Here is a 22764-nt window from a genome sequence, read left to right as displayed (position 1 = left end):
CTCTCCCCTTCCACCACCACCACAGCCCATGGCCTGAACTGCAGTTTTAGACACTGTATTAATCGTATTCTATCAGAAGAGATGGTTCACAAAATAAATAAATAAATAAATAAGAAGAGTCCAGTCTCTCTTAGTAGGAAAGTATGTTAACCAGTCGCTATAAGAAAGAAAAAAAAGTAAAAAAAAAAAAAAGGCAGCCTGCTCATCATTTATATACAGCTTTATTTGCGATTCGCTGAAACCACTGAGAACAACTGACAGGTACACGTGTTGCCTCTGGAAACAGCACTGGGCGCTGGAGGCTCTTCCCCAGGGAGCTGAGACCGGTGGCGGCGGCGGCCGCGGGCGGGCGTGCTCACACCCAGTGCTGTGCTGCACCCAGGGCTGTGCGGAAGGTCCTCAGGGCCCGATGGGTGCCCCGCGCAGCCAGGAGGAGTGACCCGGCTTCGGCCTCGTGGCCGGCGGCCCGCAGGTGTCTGGCCAGCTCCTCCGCATCCCAGCGCCCTTGCTGGGGGCTGGCCAAGAGGTGCTCGACGAGACGTGGGTAGAAGGGAGTGGAGACGCACTTCACCAAGAGCTTGGCGTCCAGGAGCAGGGAGAGAAGTTCTCGGTCGCAGTTTGAATCATTCACCTGCAAGAAGTAAGACAGGCAGACGTGAGGGGCGGGCGTCGCTGACTCCCCACCAGCAGACACAGACACAGCCCCGCGGGTGTGCTGGGCGCTGTCCTGCTGCCTTTGTCCTCAGAAACCCCTTTGCCCTGGCTAACAGCGCCTGCTCCGAGAAGCACACACAGGGCACGAGCGTCTCTGGCGTCACACACACGGGACGACAGACCCGGTCTCCTTTTCACGTAAGACATGGCCACGTACCAAGACCCCCTGGGATCACGGTGGCGGCTCCCACATCGAGTGTCAGAAGTTGTGCTAAACGCCGGACATGTCCTCCTTCACTGGGTCCTCTCAGTCCGCCCTGTCAAGCCAGCACTTTAACCTCCTGACTTCACAGATTAGGAAACTGATGGGTAAGAATTTTGCTTAACATCGTGGTCAGTAAACTGTGGAGCCAGAGTCTGAATAGAGGTCAGTCATGACTTCAAAGCTTGAGCTTGTTAACAACCACATTTACCATTTCATTTGTGCTTCACCATGGTCCATATTCCTTAACCTCAAACCTCTCCTTTATGTAGATCCCTGTGAAAAAAATTCTTTTCGGAACAAGAAAACCCTTCTTCTACTCCACTGAGAAAGTACATCCATCGACCCCACTGTTGTAAATAGGATAACCGACAGGAGGTGTTTAAAAGCTATTCTTGCTTAAGCCTCTAGAAAGCTTAGCACAAAACTCACCTTTTTAAAACAAGTTTTCTGTGCTCTTTCAGTTGCATATTTTCTGTACTTTCTCCCTGGTCTTATCTTCTTGGCCTCTGCATGGTTTTCCATGGCTTTGACACTTAGCTTATATTTTTCTGTTTTATTATTATCCATATTTTCATAAGGAATCAAGTCAACACGAATCACAGACCAAAATTCAGAGCTTCTCATTTACATTGGGGTGTCATAAAACAGCTTCACGACAGCTTCTTCTTCATGTCACTGCGCACTTTTAATAGTTTTGGGTATAGTAACCACAGAAATAATGTGGCATTTCAAAACCAATTATCTCATGTTTGGACCAACTCTACTACGTCACTGTACACGGCGTGTTCTGTGACAAGGAGGAAAGGCTACCCGAGACAAGAAGGTCAAGGGTGTCGACTGGCTGCAAGGATTAAAACAAAAGAAGTTCTGAGGATAAAAGTTACTGCCCACTACCAGACGGTGCCTATCTTTCCTACCAACCAGTGATCCTTCAAAACCCCACAAAGATGTCAGCTCCAGTGCCATCTTCTTGGTGACATTTCCCCTAGATCTCCTGGCCAAGCTGACCCCCCTCGCCCCACACTCCAGGAGGCCGTACACACGCCTCTCCGGGCTGTATTATCGTGCTTGGTCTGGCTGCCTTCCTACCGTCCTGGGAGCTTCTTGAGGGCACGGGGGGCTGGTGCCCTTTCATTTCAGCATCCAGTTTAATTCGTACTCATTAAATGGTTGAATGAACCTACCTCGCTGAACCCTGTCACATTTTTGTAAAGTGCACACGTACGCGACTGAACGAGATTCTAGACTCAGAACTGGTGAGTCCTGCAAACTCTGGGCATCTTTTCCTCAGCCTCTCATTGCATCAACAGTTACATTCCGCTCACCCACCTCTGACTCAGGAAGACACTCAGGTTGAACTCGATTTCCCACTTTTTGTTTGTTTTCGTTTTTAGAGGTGGTGACAAAGCCAACTGGTACAAGACCAGCTTTTCTGCTGCTGAAAGTAGCAGAAGAGCTTTCCATCCTCCCCACCGGGGGCTGCTTACGAAGGTTCTGCACGTCTTCCTTCCCTCCTTTCTCTTTTGCTCCAGAGCAGGGAACCAGGGCCTGAACCCCAGCACGCTTCCCGAGAGGCCCTCGCGTGCCGCTGAGGCACCTTCTCTGTAAGCCTTAAAACGTCCCTTTAAGACAGTTCTGATCTCATTTGACAGACGCATAAACTGAGGCTCAGTGAGGTCAGAGCCGTGTGTCACGCATCAAAAGGCTGCCCCACGGTGAGCTGCCCAGGAGCCCTCAGCTCGGACTAGACCGTGCGCTTACTGTTTGCTCCCCCCCGACCCAGACTACGAGCTCCTCCAGAGCAGACATGGTGTGTCCTCTGTTCACCCTGCAGCCCCAGGCCCAGAAGGGCGTGGGCCTCATGGGAGGAGCTCAGCAAGATCCGTGGAGTGAACACGTGAAGAATGAGTTACTCCAAAGCTCGCATCCTTTCTCGGTACACCGCAGCCTCGACACACGCTCGTGTGAGCGTGCACACACACACACGTGCACGAGTGGCAGCTGAGTGACTGTGCGTGTTGTTAGTTTGGTTCACTGTTAAAAATAAAGAATCCTTCCACCTAACCCTCCAGGAGAGAACAGAGTGTGTGCCAGGATGCTACAGGCAAATGTTTGATAAAATACGTGGATAAAAGTCTCAGCGTCCAAACACTGCAGGGTGATACTTTCTTTGCTGCCCTGAATAAGTCTTCAAGGCTAGGACACCTTTATTATTCTTTCTGTTGACTCACGAACCCTCCCTCTGGGGGCCTGAAAGGCTCCTAGAAAGGGAATGATGGATTTTTCCAGCTCGAGCAGGCGACAGGGATTCTGTCAATGCCAGCAGCTGCGGCTGCTCTGATCCCCTCTTCTGTTTGCTTCTCTCCAGCACAATGACATCCTGAAAATTGGTTTCCCGCTGGATGTGCCTTCCGGATAACTGCCCGTGTCCTAAGGCAGGGTGGGTGTCCACCCTCCAAGAGCTCTCCGTCTACTCTCCCGGCTGAGGAAGCCTAAGGCTGAAGTCACGGAGGTGAACTCCGATGTTTCCCCTGTGGTCCTGGCCCGCTCAGAGGTTCCCTAGAGAGAGGCAGAGACTGCGGACCTCCACTGGGCCTGGGCCGTGGCCAGGGGAGGGCGTGGGGGAAATTCTGGTTTAGCCGCTCATAATCAAGTGCTGGGAAAATGAAGGGGCTGACTTTGCTTCCTCTCTCTGACCTTCCACCTGATTCTGGCTCTTTGCAAGATGTACAGAATGGCCAGAGTATACTTTATAATTGTCATGTGCAAGGAAAACACTGCATAGGTATTTATTCTGTACATATTTGGGACAAAACAGAGAATGAAAGAATACAGAAAGGAAGAGAAGGCCTTTCAAAGGACCCATTCCAACAACTGCGTTTTGACGAAGAGGAGCCTGAGGGTCAGAGAAGGAAAGGATTGCCAAGGTCACAGGCAACCAAAGCCACTCCTCCCCACACACCAAGCCGCCTGCCTCGGGGCCACCAAGGCCAGCCTGAGTCCTCCTCCTCAGCACAGCAGGGTTCCTGGCATCATTGCGACATCGTGGAGCTGCTACGTTAATTTGTCAAGCCTCAGCTGGTCTTCGTTTTTCTTGTTTTTGACTAAAATCCCAACTTAAGCCACTAATCATCTGGTACTACCTACCACAGAAGCCTACAACTGTCTTACCAGTTAGAATTACTCATCCTAACCTACTTGATTTTTCTTTTTGAAATAAAAAGAAAAAAATGGAAATAGTTTTAAAAAAGAAAGACGTCTTCTGTATCAGGATCACCACAAGAAAATTATTTTATCCTCCTTTTCTCTCTAGTAATTATCCATATGCAAACATATTTTCACAATCAATCCTGTGACATTTGTACCTACTTTTCTCATATGTTGAGAATTTTTAAAAACTATTTTCACACAGTTTTCATTCCTAAAAAGTTTAATGGCTGTGAAGTAGTCTATTGAACAAGTTATTTAACTTCCCCTGCTATAAATAGCTGTTTATAATCATTTGATATTATTGAAACACTACAAGTGAATGGTTTTTACACACATCCTTTCTTTATTTGAATTATCTCCTTAAAATAAATTATTAGGAGAGGTATAACTGGGGTCTTATGGGATGACATGTATCCCCCCAAATTCATATGTTGAAGTCCTAACCCCCAATATATGAGAATGTGACTGTATTTGGAGACAGGGCCTTTAAAGAGGTAAATAAGGTTTAATGAGTCATTTGGGTGAATCCTAATCCAGTTTCATTGGTGTCTTTATAAGAAGAGAAGATGACACACACACATAAACCCAGAGGCAACCACGTGCGGACACAGGGGGAAAGCAACCATCTACAAGTCAAGGAGAGAGGCCTCAGAAGAAATCAATCCCGCTGACATCTTGATCTTGGACTCTGGGCCTCCAGGATTGCAAGAAAACAAATCTCTAGGGTGTAAGTTGCCCAGTCTGTGGTACTTCGTTATAGCAGCCTGAGCAGACTAATACATGGGGCAAAGCATCTGAAACAATTTTTGGCTGAGGATGTGACAGCAGTGTAGTCACCCAGGGACGTGGGCCGTCCAGCTCACAGTGGTGCTATCAGGGGAGAAGTGTGTCAGTTCCACTGCAAACTTCTCAGCTTTGGATGTTATTATTTTGAAAAGAAACTCATGTTGCTAATTTAGGAGATATGCATAGGGGCCTCAAAGATGATTTTATTTCAATTTGTTTATTTGCAAGAATGAATTTTTTCCATACATTTCCTGTCATTTTTATTTTTTTCTTGTGGGAAGGATCAAATCCTTTGCTCATTAACTCGAGTTTCAACATCATTTTCCACATGTGAAGGAGTTCTTTGTATAACTTAAACATTAAATTTGATTTTAGTTATTGATGTAATGGACATTCTAATCTGTTGTTTGCAATTCTGTTTTGGTTATTTGTTGTCTTGTAGAAGTTTTACATTTTTATATCATCAGGAAAGGATCTGTTCCTTTATGATTCTTTTCCTATTGCCTTAAAGCTTAGAAGCTATACTTGCTTGAAGGATCTGATATGTATGTGTGTACGTGTATGTTTGTGTGTGTGTGTGTGTGTATATACATATACATATATATAATTTTCTGATTTTAAAAATATCTTAACTTTTTAATTGGTCGGGAATCACTTTGGTATATGGTCTGGGGAAAATCACGCATCCCTGACGTTGGCTGGATTGGTGCTTTAAAGGCTTGAGGAAGAAAATATATTCGGTCATTTTTGGAGTCAGTTGGATGTTTGAAATAAATATATGAGAAGTCCAGGAGGATTAGTTGATTTAATTCCTCTGATCAAATAACTTGGAATTAGAGTGCGAAGTAGTCGTCTTGTGAAGAGAAAGCAGACAGGCTTTTGGGTGAGAGACCAATTTCCAATCCTGGCTTTTTAGCTACATAGATGTATGACCTTGTTAAGGATAATCTCTCCAGGCCCCAGTTTCCACATGTGAAATACAGACAACAGACAGGGGCTGAGATAATCTATGTTTTTAACTGCCTAGCACAATGCCTGGTATGGAGTTCAAGTTCAGTAAATGGCTGGAGCTATTACAGTCACACAAATCAGGAATAGAGCATAGAAGAAGAAGGCCTTACATATATCATACAATGAGTAAAAGGCTTGCCTTCTCTGCCAGTGATTTTTTTTTTTGGTCGGTGATTAATTTTTGAGAATAAATGAAACCTTGCAGATCTTGGGGAAAAAAACTTATTAAAGCACAAAGCACTACTGTCTTCCAAGCCATTAAAATGTTAACTGCTTAATTCCTGTTTCAACAATAGGTAATGAACCTTCTCTGAATTAAATCTTTGATTTTATGGATCTATACGAAGCTAAGAGTAATTACGGTAAGGAGAGAAGCTGAAATCCTAGTAGCCTAACGCATGCAGGACCTCATTTCAATTACTTTAAAGAAGATTATTTAATATTATTTCACCGTTTACTTTAGGGAAGGATATTTGTCTCACTGCTACATATACTATTACTAATAAAAGTTATTAAATGTATCAACTACAGGTGCAGAAAAATAAAAGGGCAATAGAAGTGTATACTTGGAATAAGAAAAATGCCTGCAGGTAACTTTTTGTTTTCTCTATTTATCTGCATGACATTCAGACTCCATTTCTCGGCACATCATCAGCCCTACCCCTGGCGTGGGATTTAGTAGTACACATACCACTTCTCAATCCAAAATTAGGACAGTCCTCTGACTGAGGATGTAACAATGGGAGAGAATCTTTGAAGATTCAAGCTTGGGTCACCTTTATAACCCATTCTGGGGCCCTGAGTTTGGCTAGTTCCAAACTTTGTACTTGTCCCCTTTCTACTTTGCTTACTTCCTTGTGTTATTATTTCATATGTCAATCTCCTGATGAGATAGTTCCTCTACACAGAGGGATGTGTATTTTATTTCATCTTTGCAAATGTCCTACCCATTCCTCACTCAGCACACAGTACCAGCCTATGCACAATGGTACTTTATACGTCTGTTCACACTAAGTAAGGCAGCCACCCATCAGAGCTGTCTAGAAATCTAATAGGTTAGCCCATAGGGAGTGAGCTGCCTGTCGCTAGAGGCAACCAGCTGAGACTACTGGGAGATATTCTGTTGCAGAGCTTCCTTCACTGAGAAGACCAACTACCAGGTGAGGATGAAGGAAGATGGGTGAAAGCAACATGTCTAGGTATGTACAAGTTAAAATGGTATTTAGAAATAAGTAGATATGCCCAAAATTCGGAGAAGAAGAGCCTGGTACTAAAAGAGACAAAAGAACAGTGATTGTAAAAATAGGTCAGTTTTGTAGAGAATGGACTTGAGGACACGGGGAGAGGGAAGGGTAAGCTGGGACGAAGTGAGAGAGTGGCATGGACATACATACACTACCAAATGTAAAATAGACAGCTAGTGGGAAGCAGCGCATAGCACAGGGAGATCAGCTTGGTGCTCTGTGACCACCTAGAGGGGTGGGATAGGGAGGGTGGGAGGGAGACGCAAGAGGGAGGGGATACGGGGATATCTGTATACATATAGCTGATTCACTTTGTTATAAAGCAGAAATTAACACACCATTGTAAAGCAATTATACTCCAATAAAGATGTTAAAAAAAATACGTCAGTTTAATGTCAACTGGTATCTGTAAGAGATACAGGAAAACACTCACTTGATCCTTCTTTGCATGACTGGATCGCTTCAGCCTAACCTGGTTTGGATACGCTTAGAAGAAAACCAGCTGACATAAGGGCCAAACAAAAGAAGGGCTTTGCAGACACCAAACAGGGTTGTTAGGAGCCCAGCCCAAGGTCCCTGTTATCACAGCATGCCGAGGCCAGGAGGGACATGTGTAAGCCTGACTTCAACACGAGAAGGCAGTATCACGGGAGCGCTACAGTGGGGACAGATGCTCACCAGGGAGGTCCTTGTTGGAAATGTGGACTGAGTTAAAGGGGGAACAAAGAAAGGAAGGTTTCCTGGGTTTATATACATGTTGGCCCTTGAACAACGTGGGTCTGAACTGTGCTGGGCCACTTACACGCGGATTTTTTTTCAGTAGGAAATACTACAGCACTGCACAGTCCCTCGTTGGTTGAATTCACGGATGTGGAGGAACCTCAGATGTGGATTCAGAGGATACAGAGGGCCAAGCCTAACGTACACGTGGATTAACCCCTGTGCTGTTCAAGGGTCGACTGTAAACATGTTAATCCAAGCATGCATTTCTGAGAATCTTTAAAGCTCTCCCTCCAACCTAGACACTGGTCACTGTGAGTAATGTTGGTAGGTTCCAGTGCCTTCATGGCAAAATTTAAGGAGATAAGAATCACATTTATTAAAACCATGAAGGACTGTGTTGTGGAAGCAGTTGCACCGGGCAGAACTGAGATCCACATGTTCAAGATAAAGGCTGCAGGCTTCATTCCAGAGGTGCTCTCTTACGAGGGCTTTCAAAGCACAGCACAGAGCGCCCAGCGAGTGGTCGGCTCCCCACCCCTAGCCGGGCTCGACCAGGGCCCAGAGACTTAGCGGATTTGAAAAAGGAAGCCCTATACTGGGCAAGCTGTCGAACTAGCTCTGCGCTATTCTTTTCAGTGCTGATATTATATGGTTCAAGATGCTTTCAGCAAGTTCACTTCTCTGTGGAGATAACCCTTTTCCAATATCAGAGAGCCCACTCAGGTCAAAAGAAGCGGCGTGGTCAAGTACAGGCTCTGAACGCTGGATCCAGGGTTTCAATTTCAGGTCAGGCTACTTACTAGCCGTATGACCTCTGAGTCTCAGTGTTTTCATCTGCGAAACCAGAATGGTATCTTTCCAGAGGATTATTAAAAAGAGAAGGTCAGGATGTTCCTATTATAACACCTGGCACAGTTGGTACTGGAAGATAGTTATTACTAGCATCAGGGAGAAACACTTAATTAGGTGCCAAAGGTCTTAAACCCTTCCATGAATGATTCTTTTAATAGGCACGTGGTCCAGGACAGTCCCTGCGATGCGGCATTGGGGCAGAGGCACCGAGCAGTACTAAAAAGGACGAAGCCGTGAAGAGCAGAAGCAACCACACATCTGGAATTATGAATCGGGAAACGTTTCAGTCTATGAAGCTATTGTAAATACATATCTGCTTACTTGGATGGAATGAGTCAAGAGACTTCCACCTGGTAGAAAGTATCCCAGAGATGAGATTCAAACCCACCAGCGAGGAATATACTTCTTGCAGAGAAGAAGGTTTTGAAGGTGAGCTCTAAATCTCACCAAGGCTGATGGAGAGGGAGATCCGGCAGGCAGGACCACACCAGGGTTTTAATTATTCATCAGCGACATAATCTCTAAGAAGGCCTTTCTACTTCTGGCCTAGGAAAGAGGCTGTTGGTCATTTACCAGAGGCTTGCAATTTCAGAAAAAGCTTAGAGAAAGAAGTGAGCACCGCTATTGGAGGAGAAGCTGGTATAATCTCTGGCATCAGCATTAAGTACCATCCTTTTAAATGTAAACACCTATAAAGCTGTCAGTATCTTATAACAAATAGCGGGATAATACAAGCTATCAGCGAGCAAGTGGAGGCGTTTTTCTGCCTGCATCCACACACTGTGCCGGAACAATTGCCCAGCAGAGGAGTTCCTTTGACAGATGTTTTCCGTTTTTGTTTTTTTTTTTAATGTCAACAGGGATTACCGTCAACAACCAAAAGGGCAGAAACAAGTTACTGATGAACTCAGGGCCCCCCAGTAATGGACAGAGTGAATAGCAAAATAAACACAAAAAAAGAAAGCCAACATTTCATATTTTTCACTGTAATACCAAGTATGATTTAAAATAGCTTGACAGGAGCCCCGCAAAAAGGCCCAATGAAACTCTTCCCTTAGAAAAGTATAACATGACTTTTTAATGGTGCTGGGAGAGCAATGATAAATTATAGTAATTTCTTTTCATTTATATCGCACTCTTGAAACGACAACATTACAGAGATGGAGAACAGCTCAGCAGCTGCCACTGGCTGCTGGGTGGGTGGGGGGGGAGGGGGTGGCTGTGGCTGTAAGGGGTGGCCTGGGGCATCCTTGTGATGGAGCTGCTCTGGGTCCTCACCGTAGTCACGTGAATCCCAGGTGACAATACTGCACAGAACTTTACGCACAGACACACACACACCAGGGCACGTAAAACTGTGAAATCCAAATAAGGCGCAGAGATTGTATCACTGCCAACGTCTTGGTGATAATTATACTATAGTCATGCAAGATGTTACCGCTTGGGGAAACTGGGTGAAGGGTACAAAACATCTTGCTGTTATTTTCTACAACCGAATGTGAACTTAAAATTATCTCAAAATAAAAAGTTAAAAAATGTTTAAAAACTGGAAAAATCTGCCACACTTTATCTCTCTGGAGGATGCAAAAGCTTCCATGAACACACCTGAAGGTCACAGATGGGCCAGCCTAATGTGAGTACTCAACTTAGCGCAGAGAAGTTACAAGTCAGTGTCATTACTGAATTCCTAAAAGCAAGGGTCTCAGTGGTAGGTAAGTGACTCACCTCAGCAATTTCCACCTCTGGCTTTGATTTTCGCACCTGAAGGCCACAGAGGTTCTGGGTGTTCTCATCACAACCCTAGGCGAACCACCCACAGACTTTTAACACAGTGCTGCACGTCAAACGTGCAGATCAGAGTGTTATGGAGGGAAACTAGTGCCATTTAAAAATGACTTGGGGGCTTCCCTGGGGGCGCAGTGGTTGAGAGTCTGCCTGCCAATGCAGGGGACACGGGTTCAAGCCCTGGTCTGGGAAGATCCCACATGCCGCGGAGCAACTAGGCCCGTGAGCCACAGCTACTGAGTCTGCGCGTCTGGAGCCTGTGCTCCGCAACAAGAGAGGCCGCGATAGTGAGAGGCCCGCGCACCGCGATGAAGAGTGGACCCCACTTGCCGCAACTAGAGAAAGCCCTCCCACAGAAACGAAGACCCAACACAGCCATAAATAAATAAATAAATAAATAAATAGAATACCATGGCCACAAATTAGTAAAAAAAAAAAAAAAAAATGACTTGGGTGATGCAACCTTCCCATGTGATTTATTTTGAGGGTGTGTGCCCGTGTGCGTGTGCACATGCGTGTATGCAGGGGTGTGTGGCAGGCAGCAGGGCTGCTTCACAGTTAGGGAGCCCCCCTTCTAGTTGCGGTTCTGATGCCTTTGAGATAAAGAATCTTTAAAATGGAAACTGACACGCTCGCCTATGGGATTCAGGAGTGTGTCAGGAATACCCTACACAGGATGAACAGGGAACGGCAATGTTTAATACATCACTGTTTTATTCTCAAAGGGGCCCATGGCAAGTTTTAGTGGGAAGACCTGAGCAGAGATATGAATACGTTACAAGGGTGGTGAGGGAAAAGAGACACTGAAAGTATGCAGCCTGATTTTCTCCAGTTTTCCCTTCTTCCTGATGTCTTGGATTTGCAATTAAAAATCAGCTAAGAAAAAAAAAATCTCACTGCAGTTCTTAGTTTCTTGTAAATTCCCAACATTATGCAACTTATATTTCAGCACAGAGAGACAGGGAGGTTACCACTGGACAAGTCCCCTCAATTCCCTACTTCAGTCTAGTTTCTAGAAAGGCCCTTGTTATGCTCAACTATCAGTGATAACGAAGGGCATTTTTATCAACACAAAATCTTTACAGAAACTTTACATTATTTTGAAAATATATCTAAATGAATAAAGGCACTAGATTTTTCTCATTTTGTTCATTATTACTGTTTCCAAATGCAATTATGTTCTGCTTTCTGCATCCTTCGTCATTAACAAAATTGTACATCCATGCATCTTTTCATCACTCTCTTCACTGCACCACTGCTCCAGGATCCTTCTGTCCTCTCTGATCCCTAGAAGACATCCTCTTATATTTTTGTTAAAGCACACACATACACGCTTCAAATGAAAGAATGATCGCCCTGCAGAAGGGTTTCAGTAAGGATCATACAATGCAAATTCATTAAACACAACCCTGAGCTATCTAATCCTAAAGTGTAACATTTAAAAAGTGAAGGGAAAGTTTCTTCCTTAATCATGATAACAAGGCAACAGCCTTGAGGGAGGACTCTCCAGCCTTGACACTAGCCTCCCATTCCTCAAACTAGGAGGGGCTTCAGTGGTGGTGTCGGCCGCCAGAGGAAACACGAGCTTGAGATTTCCGATGGTGCCAGGAAACACGACTCTTTCTCACCTGTAATTAGTAGATAGCCAAACACATGCAGGCACAGAAAACCTGCTTGATGCCAGGAGCTCCTCAACCAAGATTTCAAGTGGCAAGGACTAGTCCGCTAGCCCCAGGTTGCTTTGACATTTTCTTAAAGAGAATAATACACTGCTTCTCTAGAGAAAATGCTTCATGGTCTGGATTTGTATTCTCGGCACCTAAACCCAGAGTGTGGTTCATGGGAAGAGCTTAGTGAATGTTTGTAAAATAAACAAATATCTACTGCTTAGACAAACAGAAACAGCTATTGTGGTCAGAGTGGAGATAAAACAGTCCTAAGTAAATCATGGTTGTTCTTGATGAGAATGGCAATACTAATTCGTTTCTCTGAAACATAAGAAAGAAATTCCGCAGGGAGCACCTTAGCAATGGCGGTGACGTGGTCCAGGGCCATGGCGTGCAGATGCTCGTCTCGGCTCTCGAGGAGAAGCTTCAGAGATGGGAGCAGCAGGGCCTGGTGTAGCAACAGCGAGCACAGCTCCTTCACACCCTGGAACCACAAGGGCAACTTCGTGAGTGAGAAGGAAAGGAAGCGCATCGAAGCGCTGGCATGATTCTGCTTGTGTCTTTCCACACCTTTTCCTATGCGTGTGTGTCTGTGTCTGTACAAAATGCACACATGGGACCACCCCGATTTAGTGTTTGGTACCTGTTTCACTCACTTCACCATCTACTCATAAAATCTTTCCAAGTATCAGATATTCATCTACAACGTTGCTAGTTTAATGGCTGCACAGGATCCCGATGGATGGATATAGGACTGGAATTTATTTTCCTAAACTCTCAGAGCCCTAGTTTCCTCCCAAGTAAAACAGAGGTAAACTGTATCTACTCTGCAGTGTGGGGTGTGTGTGTGTGCGTGTGTGTGTGTGTGAATAAGTATTAGTGAATAATAATGTACAATGCTCAGCATATACTAGACGCTTAACAATAAAAACTATTGTCAATTGTTAATATTACCAAAAATATCTAGTTATCACCCACTGTAACAAAGGAAATCAGCAATTCACATATTTTAAAACCTGTTTATAGCTAATGTCAATGTAAACTGGATGCTTGATATATTTAAGATGCTCCATCTTCATGAAAACTATCTGTGGTCCAGAAAAATGAAAATGGATTTAGATCGTCACAGACATATTTGCATTTTATTCGCGGCCCTTTTTTTATGCTGGCTGAACCTGCCATCAGAGAGCAGGCTTTTCCATAAGATAACAAATGATAATCTTTCACAACAAAAGTATAAAAGTATAGAAAATAAATTTTCAAGCTATTCTTCCCTGCTGAGTTACATGTTCCCTCGGTGTCCCGACTTTAGCTGTAACGTGAAGAACAGAACATTTGGACCAAAGACCGGACAATGAGCGCAGCCTCATTCTATAAAGTGAGAGCTGTTTTTGAAAGAACTGGGGATCACCGCCCTGTGTGGGACGATCTTCCTCTTGTGCTACTCCAACAGGAGCACATCGGAGGAGAAAAACTCAAACGCGTGACATTTTCATAATTCCTTTACATTATTATAAAGAGTAGATAAAAGAAGGCTGACATAAAGAAGCCCTACTTAAAGCTTGGGATAAAGGTCTCTTTGGAATTCCACTCACTGTCTTGTATTAGCTTGCACCCAGCGGGCCACTGCTGGAAATCAGACTGCAAGGCTGTGCCCCCCAAACCCTCGTGAACATGATCAATATCGGCTGGGTAACAGTTCTGTAAAATGTGTACTTCAAACACGGATTTTCACTCAGGAAAGCGCTCTGCGTGCCTTAAGGCACATGCCGCATACAGAGGCCTCTCACCCAGCATCTGGGCCAAAGAGAAATGCGGATTTTTAATCTGGGATGCCAAAACCTGCAGAAAACATTGGGGAAGACGAAATATAAACTCCCGTGCGTGACAGTCTAGCCCAGCTGCCACGCACCCACCTGCTTCCTCTGGCCTCCCCCCTGTAGCCTTACGGCCTCGCCCTCCCACCCTGCACAGTCCTCCGAGAGCAGCGCCCGCCCGGGAGACCCTCCTCTCACCGCGGGATGCCCAGAGCTGCGCCGTGCAACAGGGCAGCCGCGGGCCACGTGGGGCTTGTGAGCGTTTGAGATGTGGCTAGTGCAACCGAGAAACTGCATTTTTAATGTTATTCAATTTCACTTAAGCTTGATTTTCATACCCACGTGTGGCCCGTGGCTACCACAGTGGAGGGTGCAGCAGAGAGTGTGGGTCTTCGCACACGATGTAACCTCTGCTGTCTCTCTCTCTTTGATTAACCCCTACTCATCGTTAGGTCTCAGCTTACAAAGGCACAAGAAAATTCCATTCCCTGCGATGGTACCTCGGATGTCCCAGGTTTGGCGCTCCTATATTCTGGCTATACCTCGTTGAATATTTCCTATGTTATCTGTCATCTTGTATTATTGTAATCATTCATTTGTCTATCTGCCTCACTTGAGGGCAAGAAGGTTTTTCCTTCTCTGTATTCCAAGCTTGCTTAGTACATACTGTACCCCAAATTATTTGTATTCTCTCTTTTAACTCTCATACATGCTTATTCTATAAGTTATCAGTAACTGGTAAATAGGTATTTCTCAGTAATTTATGATATTCGGAAGAAGCATATCACTTGGTTGATCTTAGCTTTGATGAAAAATTTATGGAAATAACCTATACACCCCTTTGAGCAGGCATAATGGCTAGATATCCCACTGCCAGACAAGGACACCCAAGAATGGAAGAATTCATTCTATGAGAGCTACTGAGTGCTTTTTATCTCGTAGCTAACAGTTACTGGCTAAATACGTACTTGTAATTAAGGACTATACTATATTCACCAGGTATTTTCCCCTGTGTTACAAGAGGACAGTTTATTAGGATGTTTATAAAGGGATTTTGGGAGCTGCAGGAAAAGTCAAAGTAGCAAAGGAAACCACAAAACACCTTATATGGTACGTTCGCAGCTCAAACCTGTCTGGCCATCAGGACACAGAACAACAACGAGAGGCCTTGACTACAGAGGAGCAGGTGGGCAGGGGCCCAGAGCCCTGGGCGCTGGTCCTCCCTGTGGACTGGGGTTTATGGCGATGCCCTGGGCCCTGTGGCTGATGGTTGGCAGAGCAGCGGGACCGGTCCACCAGCGGTCCTTCTGTCCTCACGCCACCCTCCCACTGGTCCTGGGGTATCCAGCACCTAAAGGGGTGGCAGGGCCCGCAGCAAGAGCGTGGCGCACAAGGTGTGCAGGGGTGGGTGCCGTCGATTCGAAAAATCAAGCTCTTGACGTCCTCAGGAGTGCCTCAGCTGTGAGAGAGAACGATCACACTAAGACTGAGAAGCCGGGGTCAGCTGGGCTCACTCGTGAGCTGGGGGGCGAGCTCCCACACACCCGCTGCAGCGCCTGCCACGCGAGCTCCTGCTGTGCCTCTGCAGGGACCCTCGGGGGCAGCCACAAGTACATGGAACTTGGGATTTTACATCTAAATGCCAGGAACTTGTTTTATGCCAAGTTGCCAATTTCTGGTTCTACAGGTACCCCACTCCTGAGGACGCTGCACGCATTGCCATGGATAGAAGCTGAGAAGGCGGATATGTAACTTTCAAGACTGTGGGACACATGACCTGTGAGAAACAGTGATTTTATCTTTCTCTAACATTTTCCATCGGCAAAACCATCGCGGCCATAAGTAAACAAGTACCACGAGCAACAGGAGACGATCGTGAAAAGAGCCACGAAGAAAAAAATCTCTACATATGGGAACTTGGTAGGAGGACGGGACATGGGGATGAAGGAAAAAGTAAGCCCCTTAAAGTCCCGTCAGAGATAATCAGGCAAACGCATTTCACACACCGTGCAGTAGGGCAACCAAAGGTACTGGAGTAAAAAAAAGTGAGTCATGGATAATTTTACTGCCACAGTGATATTAAATCTCATGGAAGTCTGATGAGACTATGTAGATTCCAAGTGTGGTAAAATAAACTTAACAAGACATTTCCATTTTATGATAATACTGTTCCTTCCTTGGTAACAATTCTAATTCACACTTGAGCAAATTTAGTGATTAATAAAAATAGTACACGACATTTGCAAGGTTCCTTCAATCATGGCATCCTAAGAAAAAAAATCTACATGTGTACCCAAATAAAATATGGAAAGTAGCAAAGAAAAATGAAGAAAAGTCACTGTGGCAACAGAACTCTTGAGGATGATCTTTCATCTCATCAATTGGAACAGAGAAGCAATAATGACCTACTTCAAAATGGGGCTCAATCCAGTACCTCACTCCTCACCCCAAGAGAATGATGGACTCATGAGAGGCAGTGAACTAAGTGCTACGGATGAAGAAGTGAAGAGCGAGCCTCAGTTCACACTCCTCCCAGGACTGGAGACCTCACAGAACAGTCGAAACAAGAGTCCCCGCTGAGGTCATGTGGTCTAACCCCTTGTTTCAGAGACGAGAAAGTGGAGGTCCAGAGATCCTACATAATGTTTTCCTAACCTAGATTCAATAGAACTGACAGTAGCACACTTCTGGTGTTTGGTCCTAATCTAACAATGCTTGATCTTAGCTTATGTTAAGGCAGAGATGAAACCCATGTTATTTACTTACCCTGGTGGGGGTAATACAGTGTGTTGAGTCCCCACTCTCTGCAGTATGCTGAATCCTGCCTTGGGTGAAACAGAGATGCTACAGCCATGGTTCCTACCCTCCAGGTACTCACAATATAGCAGAGCCGATCACAGGTAGATAAGTATCTGATACAAGCAAATCACAGGCTACTGGAGTAAGGGGAAGTTATCTTTGGTGCTGGTACTTTAAATATTTTATAGAATAATTTTGTCATTCTGATGGTTGAAGACGTCTTTAAATGGACACAGTATTTTAAATTCAAACAAAGAACACTTAGCCAGTCCTTCATTCAGAAAACAATTCATTAAATGTGCATTCATAATGAGAATATTTTCCTTGAGTGATTACAATGAAGATTCAAAGAATCATATTTACAATTTTATTTTCAAGTTTATCTGCTATGTGGTAGAAACTCAAAAACCAATTAATCGGTTTAGTGCCATTATCCAAATGCTTAAATTTAAGACATGCAAATTGCTCAAACAATACATTGCTGAGGTCAGATCCACAGCAGGGGGCTGTAGTTAATATGTGCTTATTTTAGAATGTACAAATTTACATATATATTACACAAATATCTCTGGGACAGTCATATTATGGGATCAAATAGAGAACAAGGTCAACATGGAGCTGGCTGAGTTTTTACCATGTTTACAGAGAAAAAATATTGTGGTCATGCAATCTTATCACAATGATGTCAAAAAAGTATGTGAAAATCAGAGTGGCTGGTTACCTGCCGAGGAGCGCTAAGGTAGCTGCTATGTTACCAACTGGCCTGGGTCAGCCAGACAGGACACCTGAGCTACCATGCCCTCTTAGAACAGAAACTTGAGTTAGACATAAAAGGGCACCCAAAAAAACCAGAAAACTGGGTTCTACTCTGGGACTTGTAAAAGGAAAACTGCTTCAGAGCTCCAACAAAGAGGAAATGACCTCAAAGAATCCTTTTAGCCCTGTTTTTCTTCATTTGATCTGTCACAAATTATAGGCTTTACTTTACCTATCGGTAACTTAAGCTAAATGTTCCCCAAGTACAGTCACTGGTACTGTTTATACCAAAGAGCTGGGAAAAGGACAGGGATATCCCCCAGGAAAGCCACCTGAAATACCCACTCACCTCTGCAGGGAGCATCTGTTCGGTGTTATACAAAGAGCGGCAGATTTTCAAAACTTCATTCCCCAGCCCTTCCTTGTTCTCCACCGTACATCGGGTTAGCATTGCTGTGGCCAGTCGCACCCACGGATTACTGGTTACGCTGGTTCGAAGGGAGAAAAATGCAAGGCATGGGAAACGATGAAACTTATAACAATTGTGATAAGGGATTTTAAAACAGAAAAGAAATCCCACTTTTTCAAGTAAAATGCTTTTGGCAAATTGCAATCATAATCTGCATGATGTGTTCCTTCACGTCTATCTTGGAGAAGAGATACCAGCCCACAGAGGGGAAAGAGCTTGCTGTGCTATGGACAAGTGTCCCAGCAGCGTGGAGCCAGTGGGTGGACGCCGACCAGCACAGACTGCTTTGAAGCCCAGCAATTCAGGCTGACATTCTGGCTCCCTGACCGCTTGCGCGAGTCACAGAAGTGACTTATACACTCTCAGCCCAGTTGTATGGTTCTGGGGAGGCCACCCAACCTTTCTGGGCCTTGGTTCTTCTCACTGCGAAAAGGCAATGTAATGTGTTCCTTGCAGGCTTGCATTGCTTAATGAATGACGTTTGTCATTGTGAAGTATCACTCTCAATAGCAGGCACATCTTACTATTTACTTCTCTTATTTCTGAGACACAAAAGCACAAAAGTTTGCCTTTTGTTTCCCTTCTCTGGCAGCCGCTACCCTGACTTCATAAAAACATCACGATTTATATTTCAAGAGACAAGTGAAAGGTACATTCATTCCGGGGTACTGATTTTACTTACAACTTTTAAAAATAATTTTACTCTTTATTAAGAGTCTGTTGTGTCCTTAGCACAACTCTAGCTTCTAGCCACCAAACACCAAAAGATGGTCCCTCCCTTGAAAGAATTTCATTCCTTGTGCCTGAGAAAAACATCACGTGCAACAACAAGGGGACTCAGAATACTAGCCTTTAACAAAGCCTTTGTGTCTCAGCTCAAACTAATAACTTGTGAGGACAACGAATGCTGCTTATTTCAAGGTACAAACAAAGCTCAGAGAGCATCTGGTTGACGGATGAGTCTTCGTACACTAGAGGACTCGCCCTCTGCTTTCCTCTTTAAAGTCTGGATTCAGTTCTCCTGGGGTTTTCCCTAACAGGCCACCTCCCTGAAGCAGAATTGCACAATGCATCCCCGTGGCTTTGACAACAACTATCAAAACATATTTTCCAGTGTGTACAGGTCAATCCCAAACTCCCTAACTATCCCTTCCCCTTCCCCTTCCCCTCTGGTAACCATAAGTTTGTTCTCTAAGTCTGTGAGTCTGTTTCTGTTTTGTAAATAAGTTCAGCTGCACCATTTCTTTTTAGATTCACACTGCTGTATTTAAAATGGATAACCAACAAGGACCTACTGTATAGCACAGGGAACTCTGCTCAGTATTATGTAACAACCGAAATGGGAAAAGAATTTGAAAAAGGATACATGTATATGTATAACTGGATCATTTTGCTGTATGCCTAAAACTATCACAACATTGTTAATCAACTATACTCCAGTATAAAATAAAAAGTTAAAAAAAATGTATTTTACACCAGCCAGCTGTGACACACTGGAGGAAAACTACGGATCTTCCCGAATGAAAATCTATTATGCTTTCCATACGTGTTCCTACAAGGGACGAAAACCAAAAATCCAAAGTTGGAACCAGTAAATTAGGAGTCATGTGGATCAAGCAAACTTCTTGAAAGTCAAATGTTTGACTTTATCATGTTGACTGGCAACATTCAATCATTGCCACACTATCCTTCCCTCCCCGCTGCCCCCGCTCCCCTCCTCTTTTTTGGTTGTTTTGGAAGTGCTGGAGTCATACGTTGGATTGTCTGGGGGAACAAAAGTATTCACAAGTAATTTTAAGGACCTGTTTTAAGTGTTCCCTCATACGTTCTCCTGTGCTAAAACACCAATTTGAGCCAGGAAAGAAGCAGAAATGGACTTTATTTGACTTATTATTAAGTCAAATATGTATGTATAACAGGTTATCTCTTAGGTAGAAGAGACACAGCTGGTAAGAGGGTTAAGTAGACTGGTAATGCTTGGTTCTGATGCTAATGATTTCATAAAGGAAGTCTGTAAAACACAGGTTATTAGCAACTTACAAATTTCACACAGGACTACAAAAGCAAGAATATATCTTTGAAAATGAGTATCTTTTTGTCTACAAATGCATTAAATGTTTTAAATGCAGTAAGTGTTTTAAGTAAGCTGAGTTTGCTTCTTGTGGGTAAGTGAGTGATTTGCAATGGTCAGTGTTCCAAAAGTAAAAGAAACTGTAGAACCACAGTTAACTAATCTACTAGAAGTATCATACTTTCAATTTGAAAAATTCTCTTTAGACTCAGAGATCCATTTTGAGTGTATGAAGAAATCTATAATTCAACCCTCATGATCTTCTAAAAAAGGGAAGTATTACTGACAATGTAATGAGTGGGTCCCACATCTATTTCCCATTATCATCTCCTAGGAGCTGTTTAGAAACTGAGGCCCAGACCCCGGTACTGAGAGTTGGACTCGGCGAGCCAAGCACGGGACTCTGTTTTTTTTTTTTTTTTTAATTAATTAATTAATTAATTAATTAATTTATTTATTTTTGGCTGTGTTGGGTCTTCGTTTCTGTGCGAGGGCTTTCTCTAGTTGCGGCAAGCGGGGGCCACTCTTCATCGCGGTGCGCGGGCCTCTATCGCGGCCTCTCTTGTTGCGGAGCACAGGCTCCAGACGCGCAGGCTCAGTAGTTGTGGCTCACGGGCCCAGTTGCTCCGCGGCATGTGGGATCTTCCCAGACCAGGGCTCGAACCCGTGTCCCCTGCATTGGCAGGCAGATTCTCAACCACTGTGCCACCAGGGAAGACTCGGGACTCTGTTTTTAACAAGCACCCTCAGGTCCTGAGGCAGCTCTGCCAAGGTAATTGGGAACCAAATGGAAATGCTGTTTCAAGGTACCGTCACAAGTGAAACTAAAGCTTTTATGATGTGGGAACTTGCGCTGCACGGTTTCACAGAGTGAAGGTAAGAACCTGTGCTCAAGCACAGATGTCAGCATGCCATCGCTGCCACAGATGCTGGAGATCGAAGAGACGCTTCTTGCCTTTCTGAAAACACTTGGTTAAAAAACCAAACCAGACCAAAATGCCCCTCTCCTTGGTTTGCTTCAGGAATTCCTAACGGTCTCATCCGAGGGTGAAGGTAAACAGGCTTGCCCAGATGTTCCTTAGCGCTCCTAAACTGCTCACGGAATCATTTATTTTCGAGAAAACATCCTTCTTTCACCATCTGAGGTGTGGAGACGTGTACTGGTCTGGGTGCACAAAGTGCTGGCTGACGCGGGAGGAGCAAGGCGAGTCCTGGCCTCCGAGACGTTCGCAACAGAAGCGCGGATGCTCCTGTTTTTTGCCAAGAGGAGCAGCAGTTCTTGACAGACAGCACGTGTGCTCAGAGGAAGTCCGGCCGCTTCTTCCGCAGGACTCCTTGGCTGGCAGCACAGGGGCTGCGTGACTACCGGGGCGGCGCTAGTGGCGGCTGCAGCCTCAGCCTGACACAGCATCGGCACGGGCGCTGGAGGTTCCAGCAGCTGTTGGAACTCTGTCTCCTCCGCCTCAGGGCCAGGTGCTGCCCGAAGCTGTTTAACTTCTGAGCTTCCATGTTGTCATCTGTAAAATTAGATAACAGCACCTTCCCGTGTAGCTTTTGCTGTGTGACTGGACCGTGTATGTCAATTGCACATAACACTGTGTGTTCTCAATGAACGGAAATTATCAATTTATTCCCCATGGATTCTCAAGTTAGCATTGTAAGCCGTGTTAAAAGAGCGTCCAAACATTTCCTGGTGAAAATACTGGCACAAAATTATTTTGCTGACATTCTAAATCAGATGTTATTATCAAGCATTGTCTCTATTTCTGGATAAAATATTTGGCTTTAGGGGTCAGGAGAAATGGAAAGAAACTGTGATATCTCAAGAAAAACAATTCTAATTTCACCTAAAGGTTTATATTGATTTTATATATTTCTTTCATTGGCTCTTCTGAAGGTAGTGATTTTTTAAACCTAGAGTCTAGACAAATAGAAGTCTACTTTTATGTTAATACTCACGTATATTCCCGTTTCACAGGGGGCCAAGCCTGCAGGAGCAAAGCCAGGTGCTGGAACTCGACCTCTCGGTGACTGGCCTCCAGGAGCTCCACAAAGAGCGAATAGCGCTTCTCTTCATCCTCTGTGTCAGTTACGTCCACCTGGAAGGCGGAACACACACCTGAAACCCACAGCAAAGGCCACGGAATTGCTTTCCGGAAAAATTCAAATTTGATTATTTTGATTAAATGCTCTTTTGGAAACGTTTACAGTGTGCCAAGGGGAAATCCAACAACATCTCCCCACCCCTACTCGCCAAAAAACCTTCAAAAGCTCTACGTTTTACCCAACTTCAAACATCTATGTTAAAAATTGTTTAGAACGAAGTCACAGGAAGGTTCTTAACATTCTTTAGCAAAATAAATTCAAACAAGTAGACTTCCATATAACTGGCTTATTGGCATTCAATGTATGTTATGTTAAAATACTGAGCTGTTTCATGTGAAATTATCATAGTTCACCATACTCAACATTAGCCAATGTTTTTAGTTTAAATTATCCTGCATTGCTAATTTTCATTTTAGAATGACTATTGCTAAGTCTTCACGTTGTCTAGAAAATTTCTCTAATTTGAAAGTAAAGATTTTACTAAAGTACATTTGACATGGAATTTTTTTTTGCTATAAATCAAAATAAAGTAAAATAACTTTTATTCAC

At 44.3% G+C, this 22764-nt stretch overlaps 1 protein-coding gene across 2 annotated transcripts in view; it reads right to left on the bottom strand.

Annotated features, from left to right (window-relative positions):
- Positions 1-202: 202 nt before the first annotated feature.
- Positions 203-22764, bottom strand: part of NBAS (NBAS subunit of NRZ tethering complex) — a 345856-nt gene continuing 323294 nt past the window's right edge. For both annotated transcript variants that reach the window (XM_082357496.1, XM_082357497.1), the window contains 4 exons: positions 22069-22208; positions 17919-18057; positions 12553-12681; positions 203-631 (listed from right to left, as the gene is read on the bottom strand). In XM_082357496.1, the coding sequence (XP_082213622.1) occupies positions 356-631; positions 12553-12681; positions 17919-18057; positions 22069-22208 (684 nt within the window). In that variant the 3' untranslated portion in view covers positions 203-355. The remainder of the gene's footprint in view (positions 632-12552; positions 12682-17918; positions 18058-22068; positions 22209-22764) is intronic.

This window comes from Balaenoptera borealis (genome assembly GCF_965194805.1).
Source record: "Balaenoptera borealis genome assembly, chromosome: 15".
NCBI lineage: Eukaryota > Metazoa > Chordata > Mammalia > Artiodactyla > Balaenopteridae > Balaenoptera > Balaenoptera borealis.
Note: the sequence above shows the minus strand (reverse complement) of the source record. Positions and strands in the feature narration are given on the sequence as shown.